Source organism: Muscardinus avellanarius (assembly GCF_963383645.1).
Source record: "Muscardinus avellanarius genome assembly, chromosome: 3".
Classification (NCBI taxonomy): Eukaryota; Metazoa; Chordata; class Mammalia; order Rodentia; family Gliridae; genus Muscardinus; species Muscardinus avellanarius.
The window spans coordinates 56653438-56677960 of NC_137788.1; the positions used below are offsets into that span (position 1 = coordinate 56653438).

The window sequence follows — 24523 nt, forward strand, 5'->3', positions numbered from 1 at the left end:
AAGTAAAACAGTGCTGGGGTGTAGCTTGAAGGTAGAATGTTCCTGGGTTCAATCCCCAGTACCACAAAAAATAAAAACAAAAGTAGGCGAAAGGAGGAGATAAGGCAAGGCAGGGCTGTGGTTCGTCTAGTTTTCTTCCTTTCCTCTTCCTTCCTCTCCCATCCTTCCTTCTTTTTTTGGGAGAACAAGGGAAGGATTGAACCCAGGAGCACTTTACTACTGATCTATATTCCCAGAGCTTTTATATTTTTCTCTTTCTTTCTTTAGTACTAGAGATGGAGACCAGGGGCATCCTACGTCCGATTTTTTATTCTTTATTTTGAAGAGTTTCACTAAGTTGCAAAAGGCCTAAGTAGCTGAAGCTGCCTGCAAACCCTGATCTTCTTGTCTCAGCTTCCCATATGCCGGGATTACAAGTATGCACCACCACCCCTGGCCTTTTTGTATATTTTTTTGAGTCAAGGTCTAAGTTGTCCCACCTGTTTGAAACTTGCAATCCTCCTGCTTCAGCCTCGAGTAATTGTGGTTATTGGGTGTGCCACTCTGCCTGGCCAGAATCCATTCTTGATGCATATAAGATCTTCTGGATTTACTGAACCCAACCTCACTGTAGAGGGCAGTGTTTTGGTCAGCATTCTTTGTGCTTTGACCCACAACCCTTAAGACCACAACTTAGAGGAAGGAACTTTATTTGCTCATAGTTCCAGAGATTTCAGGGGTTCAGTCCAGGTTAGGCCAAGTTATATCTGCAGAGCTCAGGGCTTACTGACAGGAGGTAGGGAGACAGACAGAGAGAGAAGGGAGGGAGGAACACAAGAGTTCTTCTCTCATATCAGAGAGCCGGGCTCAGATTCAAGAGAGAGCAAGCAAGGGGATTCACGGACATAAGCACAGTCCCCAAGGCCACACTTCTGGTGATCCACCTCCTTCAAACACAGCCCACTTGCTTAGGTTACGATCCAATAAATTCATTATAATGGATTTATCCACTGACGATAGTGCAGTTTCATGATTTTATCAACTCTAAACATCAATACATGAATTCTTTTTTTTTTTTTTTTTTTTTTTTTTTTTGTGGGGCTGGGGCTGGAACCCAGGGGCATTCAACCTCTGAGCTACAGCCCCTGCCCTGTTTTTTATTCTTTATTTTGAAACCGGGTCTCACTGAGTTGCAGAGGGCCTCACTAAGTAGCTGAGGCTGTCTGCGAGCCGCCATCCTCCGGCCTCAGCCTCCCAAATGCTGGGATTACAAGCGTGAGCCAAAACGCCTGGCTAATACATGAATTCTTTCAAGGCAACATTCTATATCTAAACCCTAACAGCCATGCTCAGTAATGTATAGTACATATACTATACATATGTATTATACATAGCAATATATATGTCTATATATACCTATATATGTGTATGCATATATATGTAGAGAGAAAGATGCATTTGATATGAGATCTCAGTATATTACTCAGACTGGTCTGAAGTCCTGGGCTCAAGTGGTTGTCCTTCCTGGGCTTCTGCTGAGGGGACTACAGCCCTGTGTCACCATTTTCAGCTCAGCAGTAGTTTATTTTTTTTAAAATTTTTTTAAATTTGAGGGTCTGGGGATGGAACTCAGCGGCATTTGACCTCCAAGCTATACCCTTTGCCCTATATTTTATTCCTTATGTTGAAACAGGGTCTCACTAAGTTATGGAAGGCCTCACTAAGTAGCTGAGGCTGTCTGGAACCGCAATCCTCTGGTCTCAGTCTCCCAAATGCTGAGATTACAAACGGGGGCCACTAGGCCAGTTTCAGCAATATGTTTTAACAATTCCTTCAGGTCAGTCATCCTTCCTTACTTCCTGCGGCCCTGCAAAGAAGAATCTGCTCTGTTTATACAGCATATGCCAGGAAGAAGAGGGGAGATGTACGCATCCTCACACACTCAGGCCCTTCTCTGTTTCCCAGTGAAGGGCTGAAGGGGCTGAGTTAAGGTCTCAGCACATATTTTAGGAGATGAGTCTCTGTAACCAGTGCTGGCATAGGGGTTGGTGTCCTGGGTGGCAATTCTGTGAGTGGTAGATAAAACAGGAGAAAAAGGTGGGAGCAGGATTTTTTTTTTTTTTTTTTTTTTTTTTTTTTGTGGGCCTGGGGATGGAACCCAGGGACATTCTATCTCTGAGCTATACCCCTTGCCTATTTTTTTTTTTATTCTTTATTTTGAAACTGGGTCCCACTGAGTTGCAGAGGGCCTCACTAAGTAGCTGAGGCTGATCGCGAACCCCGATCCTCCCATCCTCCTGTCTCAGCCTCCCAAATGCTGGAATTACAAGCGTGCGCCACCACGCACGCCCGGCTCATGGAGCAGGATATTATGTCAGCCTCTGTCTCCTGGCCCCAAACAGTGGCCAGGAATCTAGGGGTTCTTCTCCACGCTGACCCCACTGCCTGTGTGAGGGGTGCGGACCGCATGCAAAGCTTCTAGAAGGCACCTCTGAGTCCGACTGGGCAATGTTGTGTCTCCCCTCTCCCCCAGGAGTGGGGAAATAATAGAAACTGATTTTTCACTTAGCAATATTTCCAACAACTGCGTGGAAAACGAAATGGCAAGGAAGACAGAGACATAAAGGCGATTATCACGGTAGTTGAGAGGGGAAAACGAGGGCCAGGTGTAAAGTGGGAATTGGGTTCAGAGAAAACCGTTTGGGATACGCGGGGGAGGGGCACAGACAGCTAGCTTTAGGGTTTGGTGAGGTGTGGGTGCGGGGCCCACATCCTGGACGCGGAAGTCCCGGAGTCCGCAGACTCTGAGACTGTGATACACGTGTGGCAGTGACAGCTCCCTTCCCGCTTCCTCCAGGCTCCTGGGCTTTGGAGTCAGTCGGTCAAGAGTTCAAGATTTCCGCTGGAATTTAACCGCTATCAGCCCAGGATTACGACCACCTGTTCACAGCTCTATGCTGAGCGCGCCAAATGGTGTCTGGCATATCACGGGCGCTCACAAAACACTGCAGAATGTATGAATCGATGAATCAAAGGTCCCACTCCAAACCTCATCCGGACCTAGGAAAGTGGCTGAGTGATGAAATCGCATAGCCTCTAACTTGGCGTACAGCAGGCGCTCAACAAGTTGTAATTTTCCTTCCCCTCCCGACAGATCACGTCCCTGGGCTTCTCTCGCGAGCGCGGTCTCCACCTCCCTTCGCCCCGCGGGGGTCTCGGGGGCGCGGGGCGCGGGTCCCGGGCTTACGTAAGGAGCGAGTCCCGCGCTGCGGCGGGGCTGGGAGCCCGGGCGGGCGGAGGCGGCGCCGCCCAGCAGGATCCGGGCTGGAAGTCCCTGGCTGCGCCGCTGCCAGCCGAGGTGTGTGTTTATTTGCTTTGGGCGGAGAGGCGCCGGGCTCGGGCTCCGCGCGCCCCGCGGCTGGGGAGCGCATCTGCCAACCCGGGCGGAGCGGGGCCCCTCGGATTGCGCGCGGGCGGCGGGGACCTCAGGGAAGGTGACAGCCGCCGGGGAGGGGCCGCGGGGACCCCAGGCCGCCCACGTGCGGGGGCCGACCGGGCTCGGCTCGGGACGCGGCTGCGCTCGGAGGCACCCCCAGCCCAGCGCCCCTGGCTCGTAGGAGACCGGCTGGGGCGGGGGGATGCCCCGCCGCCCGCTCCCTCCTGGGACCAGCGTGGGGAGTGAGATCCAGGGGAGGGTCGAGATGCGACCTGCAGGGCGGGGGCACCCGAGTGCTCCCTAATCGCAGGCTGGGGGCGGAGGGCGGGGCTGCGGGAGGGTTGTCTTAAAAGTCTCCGCTTCCCCCTGCAGGGGCGGCAGGCGAGTCCCCGCGCGAGCGAAGGGCGCCGGAGGCAGGGGCCGAGAAACAAAGTTCCCCGGGCTGCGGTCCGGGCTGCCGGTGGGGCCGCCCTCCTGCTCGCCGAGGTTATGGCTTCCAAACTCCTGCGCGCGGTCATCCTCGGGCCGCCGGGCTCGGGCAAAGGCACCGTGTGCCAGAGGATCGCCCAGAACTTTGGCCTCCAGCATCTCTCCAGCGGCCACTTCTTGCGGGAGAACCTCAAGGCCAACACCGGTAAGGGGCTGCGGGGGGCGAGGTGTGTGGGTGAGCCCGGCGGGGCTGGGCTAGGCTGGGGAGAGACGGCCGGAGGGGGCCGGGTCTCCGCGGCCCCCGGTGCCCTTCCCCCGCCCGCGTGTGGCGGTGCAGGCTCGTACGTGCCGGCGTGCATGCAACCGGAGGCCCGCGGCCGCGCGGCTTAACCGCGCCCGGGGAGGAGGCCGAGACTCGCCGGGAGGATGGAAGGAGGTGCTCACAGCCCCCCTCTGCACCCCGCTCCTCCTGCCTGGGAGAAAAGCCTGTACCCACCGGGCCGAGGGAGCCTGAGCCAGGCAGCAAATCTTGAGGTTCGCCCTCCCGCTGCCTCCTTCGGCAGAGCGGGTTGCCAGCTCCTCTCCCCTGGGTCCCCGGTGAGCCGCGCGTCGGCTCCTTAACCCCGGCTCCGGGGGCCGAGCGCCGCCCACCTGTGGGAGTCCCGCGCGGCTCTGCGCTCCGGGGAACCTGTGGCGCCGGGGCTCGCAGCCTGGCGACCCTGCAGCCCCTCTGCTCCGCCTTGGGCCTGGGGGCTGAACCTGGGGTGGCTGTGAAAGGCCTGTGTGTTCGCTGCTGCTGAGCTAAACTCTCCCCATCAACCCTCCCTCCTCCCCAAGCCCGGGCCTGGCCGCCAGGAGACCAGTGGAAGATTCGCTCTGATAAATTACATTTTGAATCTAGCCTTCCTGGAAATGGCTCCTCGAGAAGGCCTGTCTCAGCTGGCGAGGCTGGGGAGATGGATCGCCTCATCCCTTAGGCTGTCAGTGTTCCGTGGGCCCCCTTAAAGCCTCTCCTCACCGCACCAGTACCGAAGCATTGGCTTTGGAAGGCGAGAGGGAGCATCTGGGGGTGCTGCGAGGTGCAGGACCCTTCTGCGCAGCCCATGGGTCATCTTTAGCGACTCCCTCTTGGAAACGTGTTGTTGCGAACCGGGTCTTGGATTCCCAATATTGTAAAGCTCCTCGCTGTCCAAGGTGGTTATTGCCCATTATGGGCTAATTTTCCCGGGACCTGCATTTCAGAAGCACAGATTAGTGAGCTGAGGTGGTTGGAGGACCTGGCTGAAAAAGAGAAGGGAAGCTTAAAAGCAGGGAATTAAGTATCTCCCGGGCAGTGTATTCCTTCCCTCTTAAGCGGGTTGTACAGGCTAGCTTTTATTGTGAGTCTCGACAACACTCTTCCCCTCACCCCCAAGACTCAGATGGGAGCCTTATGTGTAGCAGATTGCACTTTCAATTTTCTCCTGTGGATATTGTTACCTCAAGTGGGCCTGTTTAATTTTAATACCACATTCAAATGCGTCTTATTCTTTGTGTTTGGAATGCGGGTTCGGGGTGGGTGGGAGCAGCCTGAGGGTTCTGGTGAGGCTGCTTTGTGGTGGGGACGTTGAAACTGTGACAAAGCGCCCATTTCATAGCATCCTTTATACCTGGCTTAGTGGCTGGTTTCCTCCTTTGTGGCATGAAGAGCTTCACACTGCACCTGCTGACGATGGATTAGTGTTTTTTAAAGTGCCTGCGATACGAAAAGGGCTGCTTCTGTACTTTCTTAGGGGTTGTGAAAACTCTCCACTTGGCTGTTTTCCCTTGTTCTCATTGTTTTTTTTTTTTTTTTTTTTGTGAAACTAGGGATTGAACCCAGGGCATTCTGCCTCCAAGCTACACCCCCAGACGTGTGTGTGTGTGTGTGTGTGTGTGTGTGTGTGTGTGTGTGTACGTTGTGCTGGGAATTAAACCCAGGGGCATATACCCCCAGCCCCAATTTTTTTCCCCTCTGTGGGTCTGGGGATGGAGCTGAGAGGCATTTGACCTCAGAGCTACAACCCCTGCCCTATTTTTTATTTTGAAACAGGATCTCACTAAGTTGCGGAGGGCTTCATTAAGTAGCTGAGGCTGTCCACAAACTGGGGTCCTCAGGTCGCAGCCTCCTGAATGCTGGGATTACAAGCGTGTGCCACCACACCTGGCTCCCAGCCCAATTTTTTTTTTTTTTTTGGTGGTACTGGGGTTCCTGGAAGCCCTTCTACCTCCGGGCTACACTCCCAGACCTATTTTTACATTTTTATTTGGAAACAGGGTCTCCTAAGCCAGCGCGCGCGGCTGGCTTCGAACCTGCGCGATCCTCCTGTCTCTGCCTCCCAAGTGCGCGGGGATTACAGGTGTGCGCCACCACGCCAGGCCTCAGCCCAATTTTTTATTCTTTATTTTGAAACAGGGTCTAAGTTGTGAAGGGTGTCAGCTGAAGAACCTGGATCTTCCTGTCTCAGCCTCTCAAGTACTGATATTAAAAGTGTGCCACACCTGGCTCATTTTTTTAATGGCTTTAACTTTGTTCTGAACTTTAGTCTGTTTCTTTCTTTCTTTCTTTCTTTCTTTCTTTCTTTCTTTCTTTCTTTCTTTCTTTCTTTTTTGAGTAGCTGAGGCTGGCCAAAAATCTGTGATCCTCCTGTCTCAGCCTCCCAAATACTGGAATTACAAGTGTATGCCACCATGCCCGCTTGGCTTTTTTTTTCATGTACCAATTTAAACACTACCAAAAAAAGCCGAGTGTGGTGACGCGTTGCTTGTAATTCCAGCATTTGGGAGGCTGAGACCAGAAGATCATGGTAATCTCAGTTACTGAGATTGCCTGTAATCTCAGTTATTGGAAAGCTGAGACAGGAGAATCGCAGGTTTGAGCAAAACCTCAAGTAGTGACTCTTTCTAGGTGCTGCCTATGGAGGTGGCAGCCATCTCCCACTTGGCAGAATGGCTCACCTAACAGCTCTTGTGAGGTCTAAGATTGTCAAAAAAAAGGACCGAGAAGTTCATCCAGCACCAGTCAGATATATCAAAATTAAGTGTAACTGGCAGAAACCCAGAGGGTTTTTTTTTTTTTTTTTTTTTTTTTGTGGTACTGGCGATGGAACCCAGGGGCATTCTACTTTCAAACTACATCCTCAGCCCTATTTTTTATTCTTTATTTTGAATATAGGGTCTCATTAAGTTGCAAAGGGCCTAAGTAATTGAGGCTGTCTGTCAGCAAACCACAGTCCTCCCATCTCAGCCTCCCAAATACTGGGATTACAAGCGTGCGCCATCACACCTGGCAACCCAGAGGTATTGACAACAGGGTGCGGAGAAGATTCAGGGGCCAGATCTTGATGCCCAAGTTGGTTATGGGAAACAAAACAAAGCACATGCTTCCCAGTGGCTTCTGGAAGTTCCTAATCCATAAGTTAAGGAGCTGGAAGTCCCCTGATGTGAAGCAAATCTGACTGCGAAATTGCTCACAGTGTCTCCTCCAAGAGCTGCAAAGCCATTGTGGAAAGAGCGGCCAAGATAGCCATCAGTCACCAACCCCAGTGCCAGGCTGTGCAGCCGAGAAAACCAAGACGCCTCACCCTCACAAGCATGCTTTTTGCATGTGTGCTTAAAAAATCCACAAAAACTAAAAACAAAAGAACAAACCCGAAAAACAAGTAGTGGACTCTCAATCTAGCAAGACCTTGTTTCAAAAAAGAAGAAAAGAAAGCTGGGTGTGGTGGTACATGCTTTTATTTATTTATTTGTGGTACTGGGGTGAAACGCAGGGGCTTTCTACTTCCAGCTATACCCCCGACCTATTTTATATTTTATTTGGAAACGGTCTGACTAAATTGCTGAGAGCCTCACTAAGTAACTGAGGCTGGCTTTGAATCTGTGCAATCCTCCTGTCTCAGCCTCCCAAGTGCTGGGATTACAAGTGTGTGCTACCACACTCGGCTTGGTGCATGCTGTGTGTGTGTGTGTGTGTGTGTGTGTGTGTGTGTGTGTGTGTGTGTGTGGTACTGGGGATGGAACCCTTTCTACCTCTGGGCTACACTCCCAGACCTATATTTTTTTATTTGGAAACAGGGTCTCTTATTAAGCCAGTGAGGCTGGCTTCGAACCTGGGCTGGCTTCGAACCTGGCGATCCTCCTGTCTCCGCCTCCCAAGCTCAGGGATTACAAGTCTGTGCCACCATGCCCGGCATGGTGCATGCTTTTAATCCCACTACTAGGGAAGCTGAGACAGAAGGATCGCTGGTTCCCGGCCAGCCTCAGCTACTTAGGCCTTCCAAAATACTGAGACCCTGTTTCAAAATAAAAAAATAAAAATAGGGCTGGGGGTGTAGCCTAGAGGTAGAATGGCCCAAAAAAGGGGGGAGGGCGAGTGGTGTAGTTTGGACGTAGGAAGCTCCTGAGTCCAATCTCCAGTACAAGAAAAAAATTAGCTTGTGCTTGTTTTCAGTGGATGTGGACAGTTGATGATCTTATTTTTCACATTCAGGGGTCTAAATTGGGTTGGGCACAGTGGCATACACCTGTAGTCCCAGCACTTGGGAGGCTGAGGGTGACTTAATCTTAGAGGTCCATTGCCTGGTAAATAAAATATTCTGCAGTATTTCTTTTCCTGTTTGTTACCTGCTGTTTGCCTCTGGCTAATTTCCTGGTGGAGAAGCACAGCAGCCTTCTGTGTCTGCTTCTAGAGCTGAAGGTTGGAAGGAGATGATGAAGTAGAACAAAACCTCAGGAAATAGAACCTTTGTGGGTTCTGAATTGGAAAGTAGCTCGGGCCATCTGCTGCAGCCCGTAGCTGGCATGCTCCTTATGGCTTGGCCGATGGCTCCTCTTCCTGCAGCCATGGCCTGGTGAAAGGCTGCCCTTCAGGAAAGGGCTGCTCTCTGACTTCAGTGCTTCCACGAAGTGTGTCTTGCTCACACGCCCTGGCAGAATCCCTCTCTTTCCCCTGTACATGCCTTATTGTGTCGCTGCTGTCGCATCTAGTTATGATGCACAGTGATGATTGTCCGGGGCACTCAGGAGGTATTCACCCAGTAGCTGCTGTATATCAGGCAGAGTTCTAGGTGCTGAGGGGCATTAGCATAGAGGCGTTTTCACATGCTGGCCACGTGCTCTATGGCTGAGCTGAGTGATACCCCACCCCAGTAGCATTGTTTAAGCCAGTCTTTTGCTTCTTATTATCCGGTCCACCTGTGCTATGGTTAGTTTCCACTCTAAAACTGGGATCCAGTAAACTACCTAGTGAGTTCCATGGGATTCAGAGATCTGTGTTGAAGCGTGGGCCACCGATTCTGTCCGCATCCTCCCCAGAAGTCAAACAGCCCACAGCACGCTGCTATTCTGTTTAGTTAGCTCTGATCTGTGGAAGTAGTTTGTACTTAGGACAGATCTGAGATTAGTTTCATGATAGCTGTCAACCTGAGGCCCTTCCAAGGCTGCCTGGAGCTAGGCAGGCTGAGGCTTATCAAATACCTCATTTGAAGGTCCACCCTCAGATCTTTGGCTGAATTTTCCTTAACACAATGGATGGCGAAAGAGAAGGGAGTTGTCTTAGAGTGCCAGGGCCCCAGACTTTGTCACTGGGAATATTAGCTTTTTTCCGTGTGTGTGTGTGTGTGTGTGTGCGCGCGCGCGTGCGTGCGCACACACACACACATGAATGGGTATACTGAATACACACATGACTTGCACTTTTTTTTTTGCGGTACTGGGGATGGAACCCAGGGGCATTCTACCTCAGAGCTACACCCCAGCCCTATTTTTTTATTCTTTATTTTGAAGCAGTGTCTCACTGAGCTGCAAAGGGCCTCACTAAATAGCTGAGGCTGTCCTCGAACCATGATCCTCCTGTTTCAGCTTCCCAAATGCTGGGATTATAAGCGTCCACCACCACTCCCAGTTGGCTTGTACTCTTATTTTTTTTTTTTAATTTTTTTTTTTTTTTTTTTTTTTTGTGGTGGTACTGGGGGTGTAACCCAGAGGCTTTCTACCTCCAGGCGCCACCACGCCCGGCTTGGCTTGTACTCTTGCAAGTCCTGTTAAAAGTTCTGGTATGCTGTGCATGGTGGCGCACACCTGTAATCCCAGTATGTGGGAGGATGAGACGAGAGGATTGCAAGTTCAAAGCCAGCCTCAGCAATGTAGCGAGGTGTTCAGTAACCTAGTGAGACCCTGTTTCCAAATAAAATTGGGCTCAGGGTGTAGCGTGGAGGTAGAATGCCTTGGTTCAATCCCCAGTACCACACACACACAAAAAAGTTTTGATATTTGGGCTAGGAATATATAGCTCAGTGGTAGAGTGATTGCCTAGAATTGTGAGGCCCCGAGTTTGATCTGCAAAAAAAGATGAAAAGAAATCAAAGTCTGAATCTAACATCTAGTGAAAGCTTCTCTTATTGGGTCAAATCTGAAGGACATGAGACTCCCGCTATAAGGGTTGGACAAATAGTATAAAGAAGTTATGCTGTTCTATACTAGATCTGTATCAAGTGCAGGAAGACTGGCAGTTGCCCATTTAGATACATCTTGGACTCGATTGAGAGAAGGTGTCCAACAAACTTGTTTCTGCTCTTAATATTAACTGCAGCTCTTGCTGGGATGTTGCAGGCGGGACTTGCATTTCACATTAGACTGTGGGATGCTCCTCTTTGAAGAGATGAGGTTGGTCAAAGGGCTCGGGGCTTTGGGGTACTTATTAAGTATAATAAATACGTGTCTTATGTAAGAATGAACCTTTCTGAGAACTGGATAGAAATTGTATGAGACTTGCGTTCACCAGTGTACCTGTCAACTTTAGGTGGTTAACACTTTTAAGGATTATCCAGTGTCTTAGATGAACCAAGATTCCTAGAGTAGACTGTATTACATTTTCTCTCCAGCTTGGTGAGACTTAGTCTCTGTCCAGTCCACAGGTCTAATCAATTTTTTTTTTTTTTTTTGTGGTACTGGGGGTAGAACCCAGAGGCTTTCTACCTCCAGGCTGTACTCCCAGACCTATTTTTATATTATATTTGGAAACAGGGTCTCACTAAGTTGCTGAGAGCCTCACTAAGTAGCTGAGGCTGGCTTCGAACCTGTGGGATCCTCCTGTCTCAACCTCCCAAGCGCGGGGATTACAAGTGTGCGCCACCAAGCCTGGCTCCTATTTTATTTTATTTTATTTTATTTTATTTTATTTTTTGTGAGTTTGGGGATGGAACCCAGGGCATTTGACCTCCGAGATACACACTCTGCCCTAATTTTTTTTTTTTTTTTTTATTCTTTATTTTGAAACCAGGTCTCGCTGAGTTGCAGAGGGCCTCACTAAGTAGCTGAGGCTGTCCGCAAACTGCGATCCTCTGGTCTCAGCCTCCCGAATGCTGGGATAACAAGCATGTGCCACCACGCCTGGCTTTCCTATTTTATTTTTAATTTGAAATAGGGTCTTACTTGGTTGGGTCTCACTACTTGCAGAGGCTGGCCTCCCAAGTACTGGGATTACAAACATACCACCATGCCCGGTTTATTATTTTTTAGTTTGAGGGTTTTTACAAGCATTTGAGGAGTGCTGTTTCTGACTTGAATAAGGCCTCCAGGACAGTAAGTCTGTCTTTCTTAGCTGTGTGCATATCTCAGTCTCTACCTTCTTTTAGTACTCTTTTTTTTTTTTTTTTGGGCAGGTCTGGGGATGGAACCCAGGGGAATTTGACCTCTGAGCTACACCCCCTGCCCTATTTTTTATTTTGAAAAGGGGTCTCAGTGAGTTGCAGAGGGCCTCACTAAATAGCTGAGGCTGTCCACGAACTGCGATCCTCCAGTCCCAGCCTCCTGAATGCTGGGATTACAAGCGTGCGCCACCATGCTTGGCTTTCTTTTAGTACTCTTAAGTTTTTATAAGCAGCTTTTTCTGACCAGAGTCATGCCTTGTATTAAAAAAAAAAAGGGAAGAAGTAGAAGGAATTAAAGAAGTAAGCTGGGTATGGTGGCACACATTTGTAATCCCAATATTTGGGAGAGTGAGACAGGAGGATCACAGGTTCGAGGCCAGCCTCAGCAACTTAATGAGATCCTGTTTTAAAAAAAAAATCCTGTTTTAAAACAAAAAATAGGGCGGGGGGTGCTCCTTTGGGTTCAATTCATAGTATATAAAACAAAGAAGTAAAAATTATCCTCAATACCCTCCAACACTTACATGTTAACAGAAGTTATTTTTTCTATTGCACATTTGCTCCCCCAACCCTAATTCTAACAAATCTGCTTGATGATATTGTTATTTATGTGTCACTAGAGCTTGAACTCCTCATTCTCCCTCTGAGGTATACCTCCAGCCCTGTTTTATTTTTTATTTTGAAACAGGGTCTTCTAAATTGCTGACAGCCTCAGTTGCTGAGGCTTCCAACCTGAGGTCCTTCTGTCTTAGCCTCCTAAATACTGGTGTTACAAACATGCGCCACCACACCTGGCTTCCTGAATTTCTTCTACCTCTTCCCAGGGGCATGGCCACTCTTGGGCTTGTAATCCCAGTACTTGGGAAGCTGAGACTAGAGGATCTCAGGTTTGAAGATAGCCTCAGCAAATAGGCTCTATCAACCTAGTTAGATCCTGTATGAAAATAGAATAAAATAGGGCTACAGGTGTAGCTCAGAGGTAGAATGCCCCTGAGTACAATCCCTAGAACCCCTTTCCCACAAAGATAACTTCCTCCCCTCCTGTTGAGGTATATCATTACTGTGAGCATTTTTCTGTGTTATTCAAGAGTCTATAAAAACATTTTTACATCTGTATAATATTCCCCAGGAAGTGAGAGTCCTAGGGGGTGGCGGGGTGGGGCCAGGAAAGTATGGGGGGGTGCATGCTGTGTGGGAAGGAGGTGGTGACGGGCTAAGGACTTGGGTTATGGTGGCTGTGCTAGCTGGTGTGATGGGAAGGCCTCTCTGGGGCCTGGCAAATGTGTCCTCCAGTCACGCTGTAGGGGAGGAGCACGTGATGACTTAGGGGCAGAGCGTGCCAGAAAGGAAGGACAGCCTGTGCAAAGCCCTAGGTGAGGCTGTGCACATTTATTTGAGAAACAGAAAGGAGCACTGGGAGCAGAAAAGGCATGGAAATGGGATGGATCCAAGGCAGGAGTAGGTGCCAGGGCAGGTTGGGCCTCCAGGGTCCAGCAGAGGATTAGATTTTAGGCCAAGAACACCAGGAAGCCATTGAAGGGCATTTTTATTTTTAGTTTTTGGGTGGCACTGAGGATTGAACTCCAGGGTCATTCTGCCTCCAGCCTCCCAAATGCTGGGTGCACCACCACGCCCGGTTTTAATATTCTTGCTAATTTCTTTAATGAGTTGCTTCTTTAGAAGAAAGCTGGGTTAGGCCAGGTGTTTTGGCACATGCTTGTAATCCCAGTACTTGGGTGGCTGAGGCGGGAGAATCGTGGTTCCATGGACAGCCTGAGCTACTTTTTGAGGCCCTTCCCAACTTAGTGAGACCCTGTTTCAAAGCAAAAAATAAAAAATGGCTTGGAGATAGACTGCCCCTGGGTTTAATCCTCAGTAACACACACACACACACACACACACACACACACACACACACACAAAAAAAAAAAAAAAAAAAACAACAAAAAAACCTGGGTTGTCATTGGTTCTTCAGTCTGTGGTGCCTAATTTTTGTCAAGGCACACTTTATGTTAGTACTAGAGATTGAACCCAGGGGTGCTTTGCCACTGAGCTACATACATCCCCAGCCCTTTTGATTTTTAGTTTTTATTCTGAGACAAAGTCTTGCCAAGTTGTTCAGACTGGCCCCAATTTTGCAATCCTTAGTAGCTGGGATTACAGAAGTGCACAGGGCTTTGGTTAAAGCATTTGAAAACTACCTGGCTCTACACAGATGTGTATTTAGAGGGAGGGAGTTCCTGGGCCCTTAGGGGTTTTCAGGTGACTCGAGGAGACCTGTGACTTCACCAGAACCGTCTTGATGAGCACTGCGGTTATTGACAGTACCTTGGTGTACAAAGCAGGCTGCACTGAATGTCCTGATAAATACATCTCATAAATGTTTGAGTGCCAAGAGGTGCCAGCTTGTGAGATTCAAAGTCTGTTCTCTGAAGGAGCCGCTAAGTCTATTAGGCAAGGGAGACACACAAACAAGTAGGAAATAAACAATAACAATTCTGAGACTTGCGAGCCTGGTCTGGAGGGATGCAGGGAAGAGCACTCAGCACCTAGCAGGAGGTGGGGCCGGGGAAGGCTTTTAGAAGAGGTGACCTTGAATTTGGTAAATGACTCAGCTATTGGGTGAAGACAAAGGAGGTCACTGCCATAGATGCCTGGGACTCTTTCTCTAGGGTTGTCTGTGGTGGTACCCTGGAGGTCATGGGTACACTTAATGTATTGCCATTTTACTTTTTATTCATTTCTGCTATACTCTCAAAGGCTTGGATTACTTTATTATTGTTGTATTGGGGATTTAACCCAGGGCCTTGTGAGTACTGACCACACAGAGCTCCACCCACGGTGTGGGTTATCTGCTCAATGTCACCTCCTCCAGCTCCCAGTGTTCCTACTTTCTTTCAAGATACACATGAGGAGCCAGGTGTGGTGGTACATGCTTGTAATCCCAGCATTTTGTAGGCTGAGAAACAAGGATTGCAGTTCCTGGACAGCCTTAGCTACTTAGGCCCTTTGCAACTCAGTGAGACCATGTTTCAATTCAAAATAAAGAATAAAAAATAGGGCTGGGGTGGAGCGTGGAGGTAGAATGCTCCTAGGTTCCATCCTCAGTACTGAGGGAAAAAAAAAAAAAAAAAGATACACATGAGTCTTGTACGTGGTGGCTCAGGCCTTATAATCCCAGTACTTGGAACCTGAGGGAAGAGGATTGCAGGTTTGAGGCCAGGCTCAGTAAGACCTTGTTTGAAAATAAAATATAAAATAGAGCTGGGGTGTAGCTTAGAGGTAGAATGCCTGTGAGTTCGATGCCCAGTAAAAAACACACACACACACACACACACACACACACACACACACACACACATACACACAGTGTTGTATAGTTTATAGAGCTTTTAAACTGTGCTTCAAACTTTCTGAAACATAAATAATGGCAAATAATCACAAAACCAGTTAAGTTTGGCTTCAAACTATTAGTTATAAATTCAACCTGGTAGCCGGGCATGGTAGTGCACACGCTTGTAATCCCAGTACTGGGAGGCTGATGCAGGAGGATTGCCATTTGTGGACAGCCTCAGCTACTTAGGCTCTTTGCAACTCAGTGAGACCCTGAATAGGGCTGGAGTTGGAGATCAGACGTAGAATGCCCCTGGCTTCCGTCCCTAGTACCATAAAAAACAAACAAACAAACAAACAAACAACCTGGACACGTGGGAGGCAGAGACAGGAGGATTGCAAGTTTGAAGGAAGTCAGCAACTTAGACCCTGTTTCCAAATAAAAAATTTAGTTTGGGGATGTAACTCAAGGTAGAATACTCCTGGGTTCAATCACTAGCAAAACACACACACCCATTCAGTATGAAGTACGTATAGAATTGGTTATTCCCTTTAAATTGTGTGTGTGTGTGTGTGTGTGTGTGTGTGCGTGTGCGCGTGCGCGTGTGTGTGTGCCTGTGTGGTGCCTGGGATGGAACCCAAGGGCATTCTACCTCCAAGCTATACTCCCAGCCCTATTTTTTATTCTTTACTTTGAGACAGGGTCTCGATGAGTTGCAAAGGGCCTCACTAAGTAGCTGAGGCTGTCCGTAAACCATGATCCTCCTGTCTCAGCCTCCTAAAAATACAAGCATGTGCCACCACACCTGGCTTCTTTTACTTATTTTGAAACAGGGTCTCACTAAGTTATAGAGGGCCTCACTAAGTTGCTGAGGCTAGCCTTGAACCTGTGATTCTCCTGTGTCAGCCTCCCAAGTATTAGGATTACAAGCGTGTACCACCATGCCTGGCTCCCCTTAAAAATTTACCAAGTAAATCATTAAATGGCATTATATTATACTAGTCCATTCTGTGTATTGATCTATGCTGTAAGACGATTTATGGACTTGAAAATGTTTTCCTGATTTTATAGCCCAGTGCAGTGGGTCAGAAATCCCAACCATGTATTTCCATCGGCAAACTTTTTTTCTTTCATACTGGGTATTGAATCCAGGGCCTCACACATGCAAGGCAAGTACTCCACCACTGAACTACATTCCCAGCTCCCAAACTAAATGTTTTTAAAAGTATAGTAGAGCTGGATATGGTGACACACGCTTGTAATCCCAGCATTTGGGAGGCTGAGACTGGGGGATCGCGGTTCGCGGACAGTCTCAGCTACTTATTGAGGCTCTTTGCAACTCAGTGAGACCCTGTTTCAAAAAAAAAAAAAAATAGGGCTGGGGATGTAGCTTGGAGGTAGATGCCCCTGGGTTCCATTCCTAGTACCACAAAAATAAATTAATAAAAAATAAAAGTATAGTAGATAGTAGAGGCGTTTGGAGAGAAAGTTCTAGGGATCGAGTATAGGGGCATTGTACTTTTTTTTTTTTTATAGTGTTCAGGATTGAACCCAGGGGGCATTTTATTTTTATTCTTTATTTTGAAACATTTTCTTACAAAGTTGGGAGGGCCTCACTAAGTAGCTGAGGCTGGCCACAGACCTGTGATCTTCCTATCTCAACCTCCCAAGTACAGGAATCACAAGCCCCCTGCCCCCCTCTTTTGGTGGTACTTAGGATTGAACTTCTACCTGTGAGCTGCATCCGCAGTCCTTTTTTATTATTTAGGAACAAGTTCTCACTAAATTACTGATAGTCTCAATAAGTGCTGAGGCAGGCTTCAAACGTGCGTGATCCTCCTGTCTAAACCTGGGGAATTACAAGGGTGCGCCATCATGCCCAGCTTGGCATTCTACTTCTGAACTACACCTCTAAGCCCTTTTTTTTTTAAAAAAAAATTCAAAACAGGGTTTTACTAAAATTGTAGGCTCTGGCCTAGAACCTGTGATCCTCCTATCTCAGCCTCCCAAGTACTAGACCTGAATACACTACCATGCCAGACAGTAGAGACTTATTTTTTTTTTTTAGTAGTACTGGGGATTGAACCCAGGGGCATCCAGTCTATTTTTGAGCTACACCTCCAGCCCTATTTTTTTTTTTTTTTTTTTTTTTGCGGGTCTGGGGATGGAATCCAGGGACATTCGACCTCTGAGCTATGTCCCTTGCCCTATATTTTATTATTATTTTTGAAACGGGATCTCACTAAGTTGTCGATGGCCTCTCTATATAGCTGAGGCTGGCCATGAACCTGTTGTGATCCTCTGGTCTCAGCCTCCCAAATGCTGGGATTAGAAGTGTGTGTCCCCAGGCCTGGCTCAACCTCCTAAACGCTAGGATTACAAAGGAGAACTTCTGTGTCCCGCCCCACCCCCACTTCGGTGTTCTCGGGTTGGCCTTTAGGACAGTACGGGTCTCATTTGCACAGCTTCACGAAGCTCAGCGTAGATACCTGCTGTTATACTTTAACAGTCTCACATCCGACCTAAGGGAATTCTTGCGCTAGTTAAACAGCAGATCTGGCAACTGTGTTCCTTACAGAGCCAGCCAGCCAGAGAGATGCCCGGACTCCTGCTCCTCAGATTCTGAAGCAGCTAGAAGACACCTGTTTCCTAGCTTTCAGCACTTTCTTTTGGGCAATATTAACCTCTGACTTGACACAGCTATTGCTCTCGTGGCTTGGTTATATATAATTAACAATTATAACCAAGCGGGTAAAGCATTTGCCAGGCCTTAGGCTGTCTATTATGTGCCTGTTATCTCTCTAACCCACAAACAAATCTACTGAGCAGTTATTAAATAATTTAAGATAAATAAGTGGCCTCAGAGGTTGAGTAACTTGCCCTAAGTAAAATAGATAGTTGAGAATAAAATAACTAGTAGATAATAAAATAACTAGTAGAGAATCTAGCACTCAAATCTGGGACTCCAGGTTTGACTAAACTTCATGAATGTATGTGTATATGTATATAAACATGTATGTATATATGTGTATATAAATATGTTTATAAAATGTATGTTTTGGGGGTAATAGGTATTGAATCCAGGGACAGTATGCCTCTGAGCTACACACCCAGCCCATTTATTATTTATTTATTTATTGATTGATTGATTTTTGTGGTGCTGGGGATTGAACCCAGGGGCCTTCTACCTCTAAGCTACATCTTGGTCCTATTTTATTTTCTATTTTGAAACAGGGTCTCACTAAGTAGCTGAGAGCCTCACTAAGTTGTTGAGGCTGGTGGCAAACCCCTGATCATCCTGTCTCAACCTCCCAAGTATTGGGATTACAAGTGTGCATACGCCTGGCAAGGCTTCTTAAAAAATTGTTTATTTGCAGTACTGGGAATGGAACCCAGGGGCATTCTACCTCCAAGGTACACCCCCAGCCCTATTTTTTATTCTTTATTTTGAAACAGGGTCTTACTGAGTTGCAAAGAGCCTCCCTAAGTAACTGGGGCTGGCCGTGAACCGTGAGCCTCCTGTCCCAGCCTCCCAAGCGCTGGGATTACAAGCGTGTGCCACCACGCTTGGATATATTATTCTTTATTTGGAAACAGAGTCTCACTAAGTAGCTGAGGCTGGTTGTGAACCCAGATCCTCCTCTCTCAGCTTCCCAAGTACTGGATTACAAGTGTGTGCCACCAAGTCCTGCTGGCTTTTTTTTTTTTTTTTTCTGTACTAGGGATGGAACCCAGGGGCAATCTGCCTTTGAGCTACACACCCAGCCCTATTTTTTTATTCTTTATTTTGACATAGGGTCTCACTGAGTTGCAAAGGGCTTCACTAAGTAGCTGAGGCTGTCTGTGAACCGGATCCTTTTGTCTCAACCTCCCAAATGCTGGGATTACAAGCATGTGCTGCCATGGCCCGGCTCTTTTTTTTAAAAAATTAAATAATTAATTAAAAAATTTTTTTGGTACTGGAGATGGAACCCAGGGGCTTTCTAACCTGGGCTACACTCCCAGACGTATTTTTTAATATTTTATTTGGAAATAGGGTCTCACTAAGTTGCTGAGAGCCTCACTAAGTAGCTGAGGCTGGCTTGGAACCCGCTCAATCCTCCAGGCTCAGCCTCCGAAGTGCTGGGATTACAAGTGTGCACCACCACTCCTGGCTATTTTTAATTTTTTAATTTTTATTTTACTTTATTTTTTGCGAGTTTGGGGATGGAACCCAGTGGCATTTGACCTCTGAGCTACACCTCTTGCCCTATTTTTGATTCTTTATTTTGAAACAGGGTCTCACTAAGTTGCAGAGGGCCTCATTAAGTAGCTGAGGCTATCCTTGAACCTCCAGTTTCAGCCTCCCGAATGCTGGGGTTAGGATTACAAGTGTGCGCCACCATGCCCGGCTATTTTTTTTAGTTTTTTAAATAGGGGATTTAATCCCATTTCTAAAACAATTGACCTCATGACCTAATCACATCTTTAAGTTCCACCTGTTAATACTATCTTGTTAGTAGTTGAATTTCAACTTTTGAACTTCTGGGCTGCCTTTAGACCGCTGCATGGTGGGAAATTGGTGCAGCTCTGTTATGCACAGATAAGTTGAGGTTCAGGAAGCTCTTTAAGGGTGGGCTAGAGGTATGTGGCATATTTTTGTTGTCTTCCCAAAACATTAAAAAAAACTATAAAAAGGCTTTGACACCTTCCCCTCCAAAAGGGACTCAAAAAGGTCTAAAATAGAAACCATCTGTGGTTGTGAGGAGGTAGAAATTGCTTCTTATCATAATGGCATGAGTGTTGGAAGCCTGCCTGAGCACAGTGTTGTTCCTTAGTCACTGGACAGATGTTTCTGTGCCTGCCTCCAGTCTGGGGAGGTATGCAAAGGTAAAACTTGTTTTCTGCCCTGAGGTGCTTGCAGCCTGGGGTTCAAGTGCCAGGCTTCATCCTGCTCCCAGGGGTGCAGTGGGGCATGTGCGCTCAGATGCACCTCTCGTCTGGAGAGCCCTTCTCACTCGTGCCAACCAGTCTATTTTCAGTCTCCTGGCTCTCTATTGTGAACCCAGATCTTTCTGAGGCGGGGATGTTTAACCTGAATTTTAAATGGAGGTAGCAGTCCATTGTGTGTGAATATTTGTGGGCAGAGTACACAGCATTCAGAAATACTGGCCCACCCTCTCTCTCAGCCTCCCTCCCTTTCTTCCTGCCTTCCTTAGGGCTCTGTACATGCTAAGCAAGCACTCTGTCATTGAGCCATACCGCCATGCCCCTTTTTTGCAGTGCCTGAGTAGAGCCCCCAGGGTCATTCTACCTCTGAATTGCACCCCAGACCTATTTTTTTTTTTTTTTTTTTGGTGGTACTGGGGTTCCTGGAAGCCCTTCCACCTCTGGGATACACTCCCACGGGCTACACTCCCAGACCTATTTTTTAACTTTATGTGGAAACAGGGTCTTAAGCCAGTGAGGCTGGCTCCGAACCAGCGCGATCCTCCTGCCTCCGCCTCCCAAGCACGGGGATTACAAGCGTGCGCCACCACGCCCGGCGACCTATTTTTTTTTGAAGGTCTGGAGATGGAACCCAGGGGCATTTGACCTCCAAACTATACCTCCTGCCCTATTTTTTTGGTTTTTATTTTGAAACCGAGTCTCACTGAGTTGCAGAGGGCCTCACTTAAGTAGCTGAGGCTGTCTGCGAACTGCGATCCTTCAGTCTCAGCCTCCCAAATGCTGGGATTACAAGCGTGCGCCACCACGCCCGGCTCAGTCCTATTTTTTTTATTCTTTATTTTGAAAAGGGTCTCACTGAGTTGCAGAGGGCCTCACTAAGTAGCTGAGGCTGTCCGCGAACTTCGATCCTCCAGCCTCAGCCTCCTGAATGCTGGGATTATTACAAGCATGCACTACCATGCCTGGCTTTATTTATTTTATTTATTTTTATTTTGGCAGTACTGGGGATGGAACCCAGGGGCATTCTATCACCAAGCTATACCCCCAGCCCTATCAAATCAGACAACAGGTAAACTGTTCATCTTGGCAATGTCACAACTTTTTTTTTTTTTTTTTTTTTGTGGGTCTGGGGATGAAACCCAGTGGAATTTGACTTCCGAGCTACACCCCTTGCCCTATTTTTTGATTCTTTATTTTGAAACAGGGTCTCACTAAGTTGCGAAGGGCCTAAGTAGCTGAGGCTGTCTGCAAACCACGATCCTCCTTATCCTTGTAATCCCAGCATTTGGGTGGCTGAGACCCGGAGGATCATGATTTGCAGGCAGCCTCAGCTACTTAGTGAGGCCCTCTGGAACTCAGTGAGACCTTGTTTCAAAATAAAGAATAAAAAACAGGGCTGGAGGTGTTGCTTGGAGGTAGAATGCCCCTGGGTTCCATCCCCAGTACTGCCAAAAAAGAAAAAAAAAAAAAAATCCTTAATGTACTGAACTGCTGCTTCATCTGATTTTGACTTTTTGCTTTTTTTTTTTTTTTCAGTGCTGGCATTGAACCCAGGTACACTCATCACTGAACCCTTTTCATTTTTTAGTTTAATTAATTTAGGGGATTAATGGGGATTGAACTCTTGAGTGTTATGCCTCTGAGCAGCACCCCCAGTTCTTTTTTTATTTCTAAGTTAAATAATTGCTAGGTTTATAAATTTTATCTATAAATTAAATAATGGCTAAGTTCATAGACCTTGAACCTGGGCTTCTCCTATCTTAGCCTTCCAAGTGTTGTGATTGCAGGCCTGTGCTACTGTAAGCCAGCTCAATTTTCTTAAATGGTAACTATAAATACCATTTCAGGATCTAATTAGGTTTTTCCAAAGACAGATTATTGTTTGACCTGCATTAATTTCAGCAACTTAATTTTGAAAGTCTCTTAATTTGGAGAGAAAATGCAAGATCTCTGTTCCACGGAGCTCAGAGTTTTGTTTTGGTGTTCCAGGGCCCTGGGGGCCTAGATACTCTGCATAACAATGAATGTGTTAAATTGAATTATTTGCTCCCGTTCTTAAAGTCTTAGAATTGGAAGGGATTTTAAGGCCTCTGTCCAAGTGGCCCATTCTGTGCTGGATCCCCTGGTCGCAGTTGACAGCTAACTTTCCTCCCCTGAAGAGGCGCTTTCATTGCTGGACAGGTCTAGTTGTTGGAAGACTTTTTTCCTTAGGCTGTGATGAAAGCCTCCTTGAAACTGTCATCAATAAACTGCCATCCATTTGTCCAGCTCCCGTCTTCAGTGTCACATAAATTAAACCACTCGCTCTTCAGATAATTGAAAATAGTTTCAAGGCACCGCTTTGCCAATTTAAGTTGTCTTTTTCCTCCCCAAGAAAAATGGCCCTAGTTCCATGCACTATTGTTCCCACGATCACATTTCCTGGTTTTTATTTATTTTTCACCGTTTGCCATGACCCCGCGGCGATGACCACCACCACTACCAACCGGCAGGCGGTACATGCTGGCGCAATTAGTTTTGTAAAAGCCTATGGGACTTAAGAGTGATGATGGGCCCGGAAGCAGTGGTATACACCTGCAATCCCAGCACTGGGGAGGCTGAGACAGGAGAATCGCAGGTTTCAGACCAGCCTCTGCAATTAGTAAGCTCTGTTTCAAAATATAAAAAGGGAGGGAGGGTATAGCTCAGAGGTAGAATGCTTGGGAATTCCCCAGAACGGTGAACAAATGTACAAGATGTGTACATAGGTCACAGTTTTCAGTGAGAACTCAGGTGATAACTACAACAACAATAAAAAACCCTCGATGACCAATATTGAGTTTAATGCAATAAAATGAACAAAATGCCAACAATTCATTTTTAATTAATTTTTAAAAATTTTAAGTTAATTTTTTTTTAAAATTAAGTACCGGAGATTAAACCCAGGAGTGCTCTACCATTACTGGGATAGAACTTGGTGATCACCATTCCTGGCTTTTTATTTTCTAATTTGGGGGGGGGGTGCAGGTGTGGTGGTACACGTCTGTAATTCCAATACCTGGGAGGCTGCCATAGGAGGATCACAGGTTTGAGGACAACCTCAGCAAGTAGTGAGACTCTCATCAATCTAGAGAGACTTTATTATATAAAAATAAAATCAGGCTGGGGGTATAGCTCAGTGGCAGAATGCCCCTGGGCTAAAATAAAATAAATAATAAGCTGGACGTGGTGGCACATGCTTGTAATCCCAGTACTTGGGAGGCTGAGATGGTAGGAACTGGGTTTGCAGCCAGCCTCAGCTACTTAGGTCCTCCGCAACTTAGTGAGACCCTGTTTCAAAATAAAGAATAAAAGATCGGGCTGGAAGTGTGTAGCTCAGCTAGGAGGTAGAGTGACCCTGGGTTTAATACCCAACATCACACACATAAACAATTAAAATAATAATAGTAAAGAAAAAGGAAAAGAGCTGGTGTGTGTGTGTGTGTGTGTGTGTGTGTGTGTGTGTGTGTGTGGTATAGCTTAAAAGTAGAGTTTCTTGGGTTCAATTCTCAGTCCTAATAAGTAAACAAATACCAGCTCCAACAACTGGGACTAGGGTAAGGTGAGAGAGGTAGGTGGGCAAGTGCAGGATTGGATCCTATTTGCATTTGGAAATTTGGGCTCTTTTCGTGGCGTTGGGGATTGAATCTGGGGCACTCCATCACTGAAGTACACTGGGATGCCGTGAGTGGGTGATCGCTGTGAATGACCGTAGTTTCAGCTACTTGGGAGGTAGAGATGGGAAGATCTTTTGAGTCCAGGATTTTGATGCCATCCTGGGCAATATTGTGAGACCCTATCTACAAGAAAAATAAAATACTTATAATGTGTGTGGTACTGAGGATTGAACCCACAGCATTCTACCCCCAAGCTACATACCCAGCCCTATTTTATTTTATATTTATTTTATTTTTTATTTTTTTGCGGGTCTGGAGATGGAACCCAGGGCCATTCTACCACTGAGCTACATCCTTGCCCTATTTTTTATTCTTTATTTTGAAACCGGGTCTCACTAAGTTGCAGAGGCTGTCCGCGAACCACGATCCTCCGGTCTCAGCCTCCCGAATGCTGGGATTACAAGCCTGTGCCACCACGCCCGGCTCCTATTTTATTTTTTATTTGGAAACAGGGTTTTGCTAAGTTGCTGAGAGCTGAGGTTGGCTTTGAACCTGCAATTTCCTGCCTCAGCCTCCCAAGTATGAGGATTACAGGCATATGCCACCATCCCCGGCAAAAATATTTATCTTGCTTACTGCCTTTTTAAAAAATTTCTCTTTTGGTGCCCTTTTCCTCCTTCTGGCCAAGGTGAGTCCGTGTCTACCTTCCCCTAGTCCCAGGCCAATGTGTTGGTGTTAGTAATAGATTGCTATGTTTTTTTGTTTTTATTTTTAATTTTTACATTTTTTAAATTAAAAAAAAATTTTTTTGCAGTACTGGGGATTGAACCCAGGGTCACTCCATCTCCCAGCTGCACCCTTGGCTCTATTTTTATTCTTTTTTTTTTTTTTTTCCGGTAATGATGATGAAACCCAGGGGCATTCCACCTCGGAGCCACACCCCAGCCTATTTTCTATTCTTTATTTTGAAACAGGGTCCCACTGAGTTGCAAAGGGCCTCACTAAGTAGCTGAGGCTGTCTGAGAACCATGATCCTCCTGTCTCAGCATCCTGAATGTTGGGATTGAACCACCACGCCCGCTCTATTTTTATTCTTTAATTTGAAACAGGC

At 47.0% G+C, this 24523-nt stretch overlaps 1 protein-coding gene across 1 annotated transcript in view; it reads left to right on the top strand.

Moving 5' to 3' along the window:
• Nucleotides 1-3904: 3904 nt before the first annotated feature.
• The window catches only part of AK4 (adenylate kinase 4), a gene marked incomplete at both ends in the record, with an annotated part of 88083 nt that continues 67464 nt past the window's right edge, over nt 3905-24523 (top strand). The window contains one exon of the mRNA XM_080691180.1: nt 3905-4049. Coding sequence (XP_080547306.1) covers nt 3905-4049 — 145 coding nt within the window. The remainder of the gene's footprint in view (nt 4050-24523) is intronic.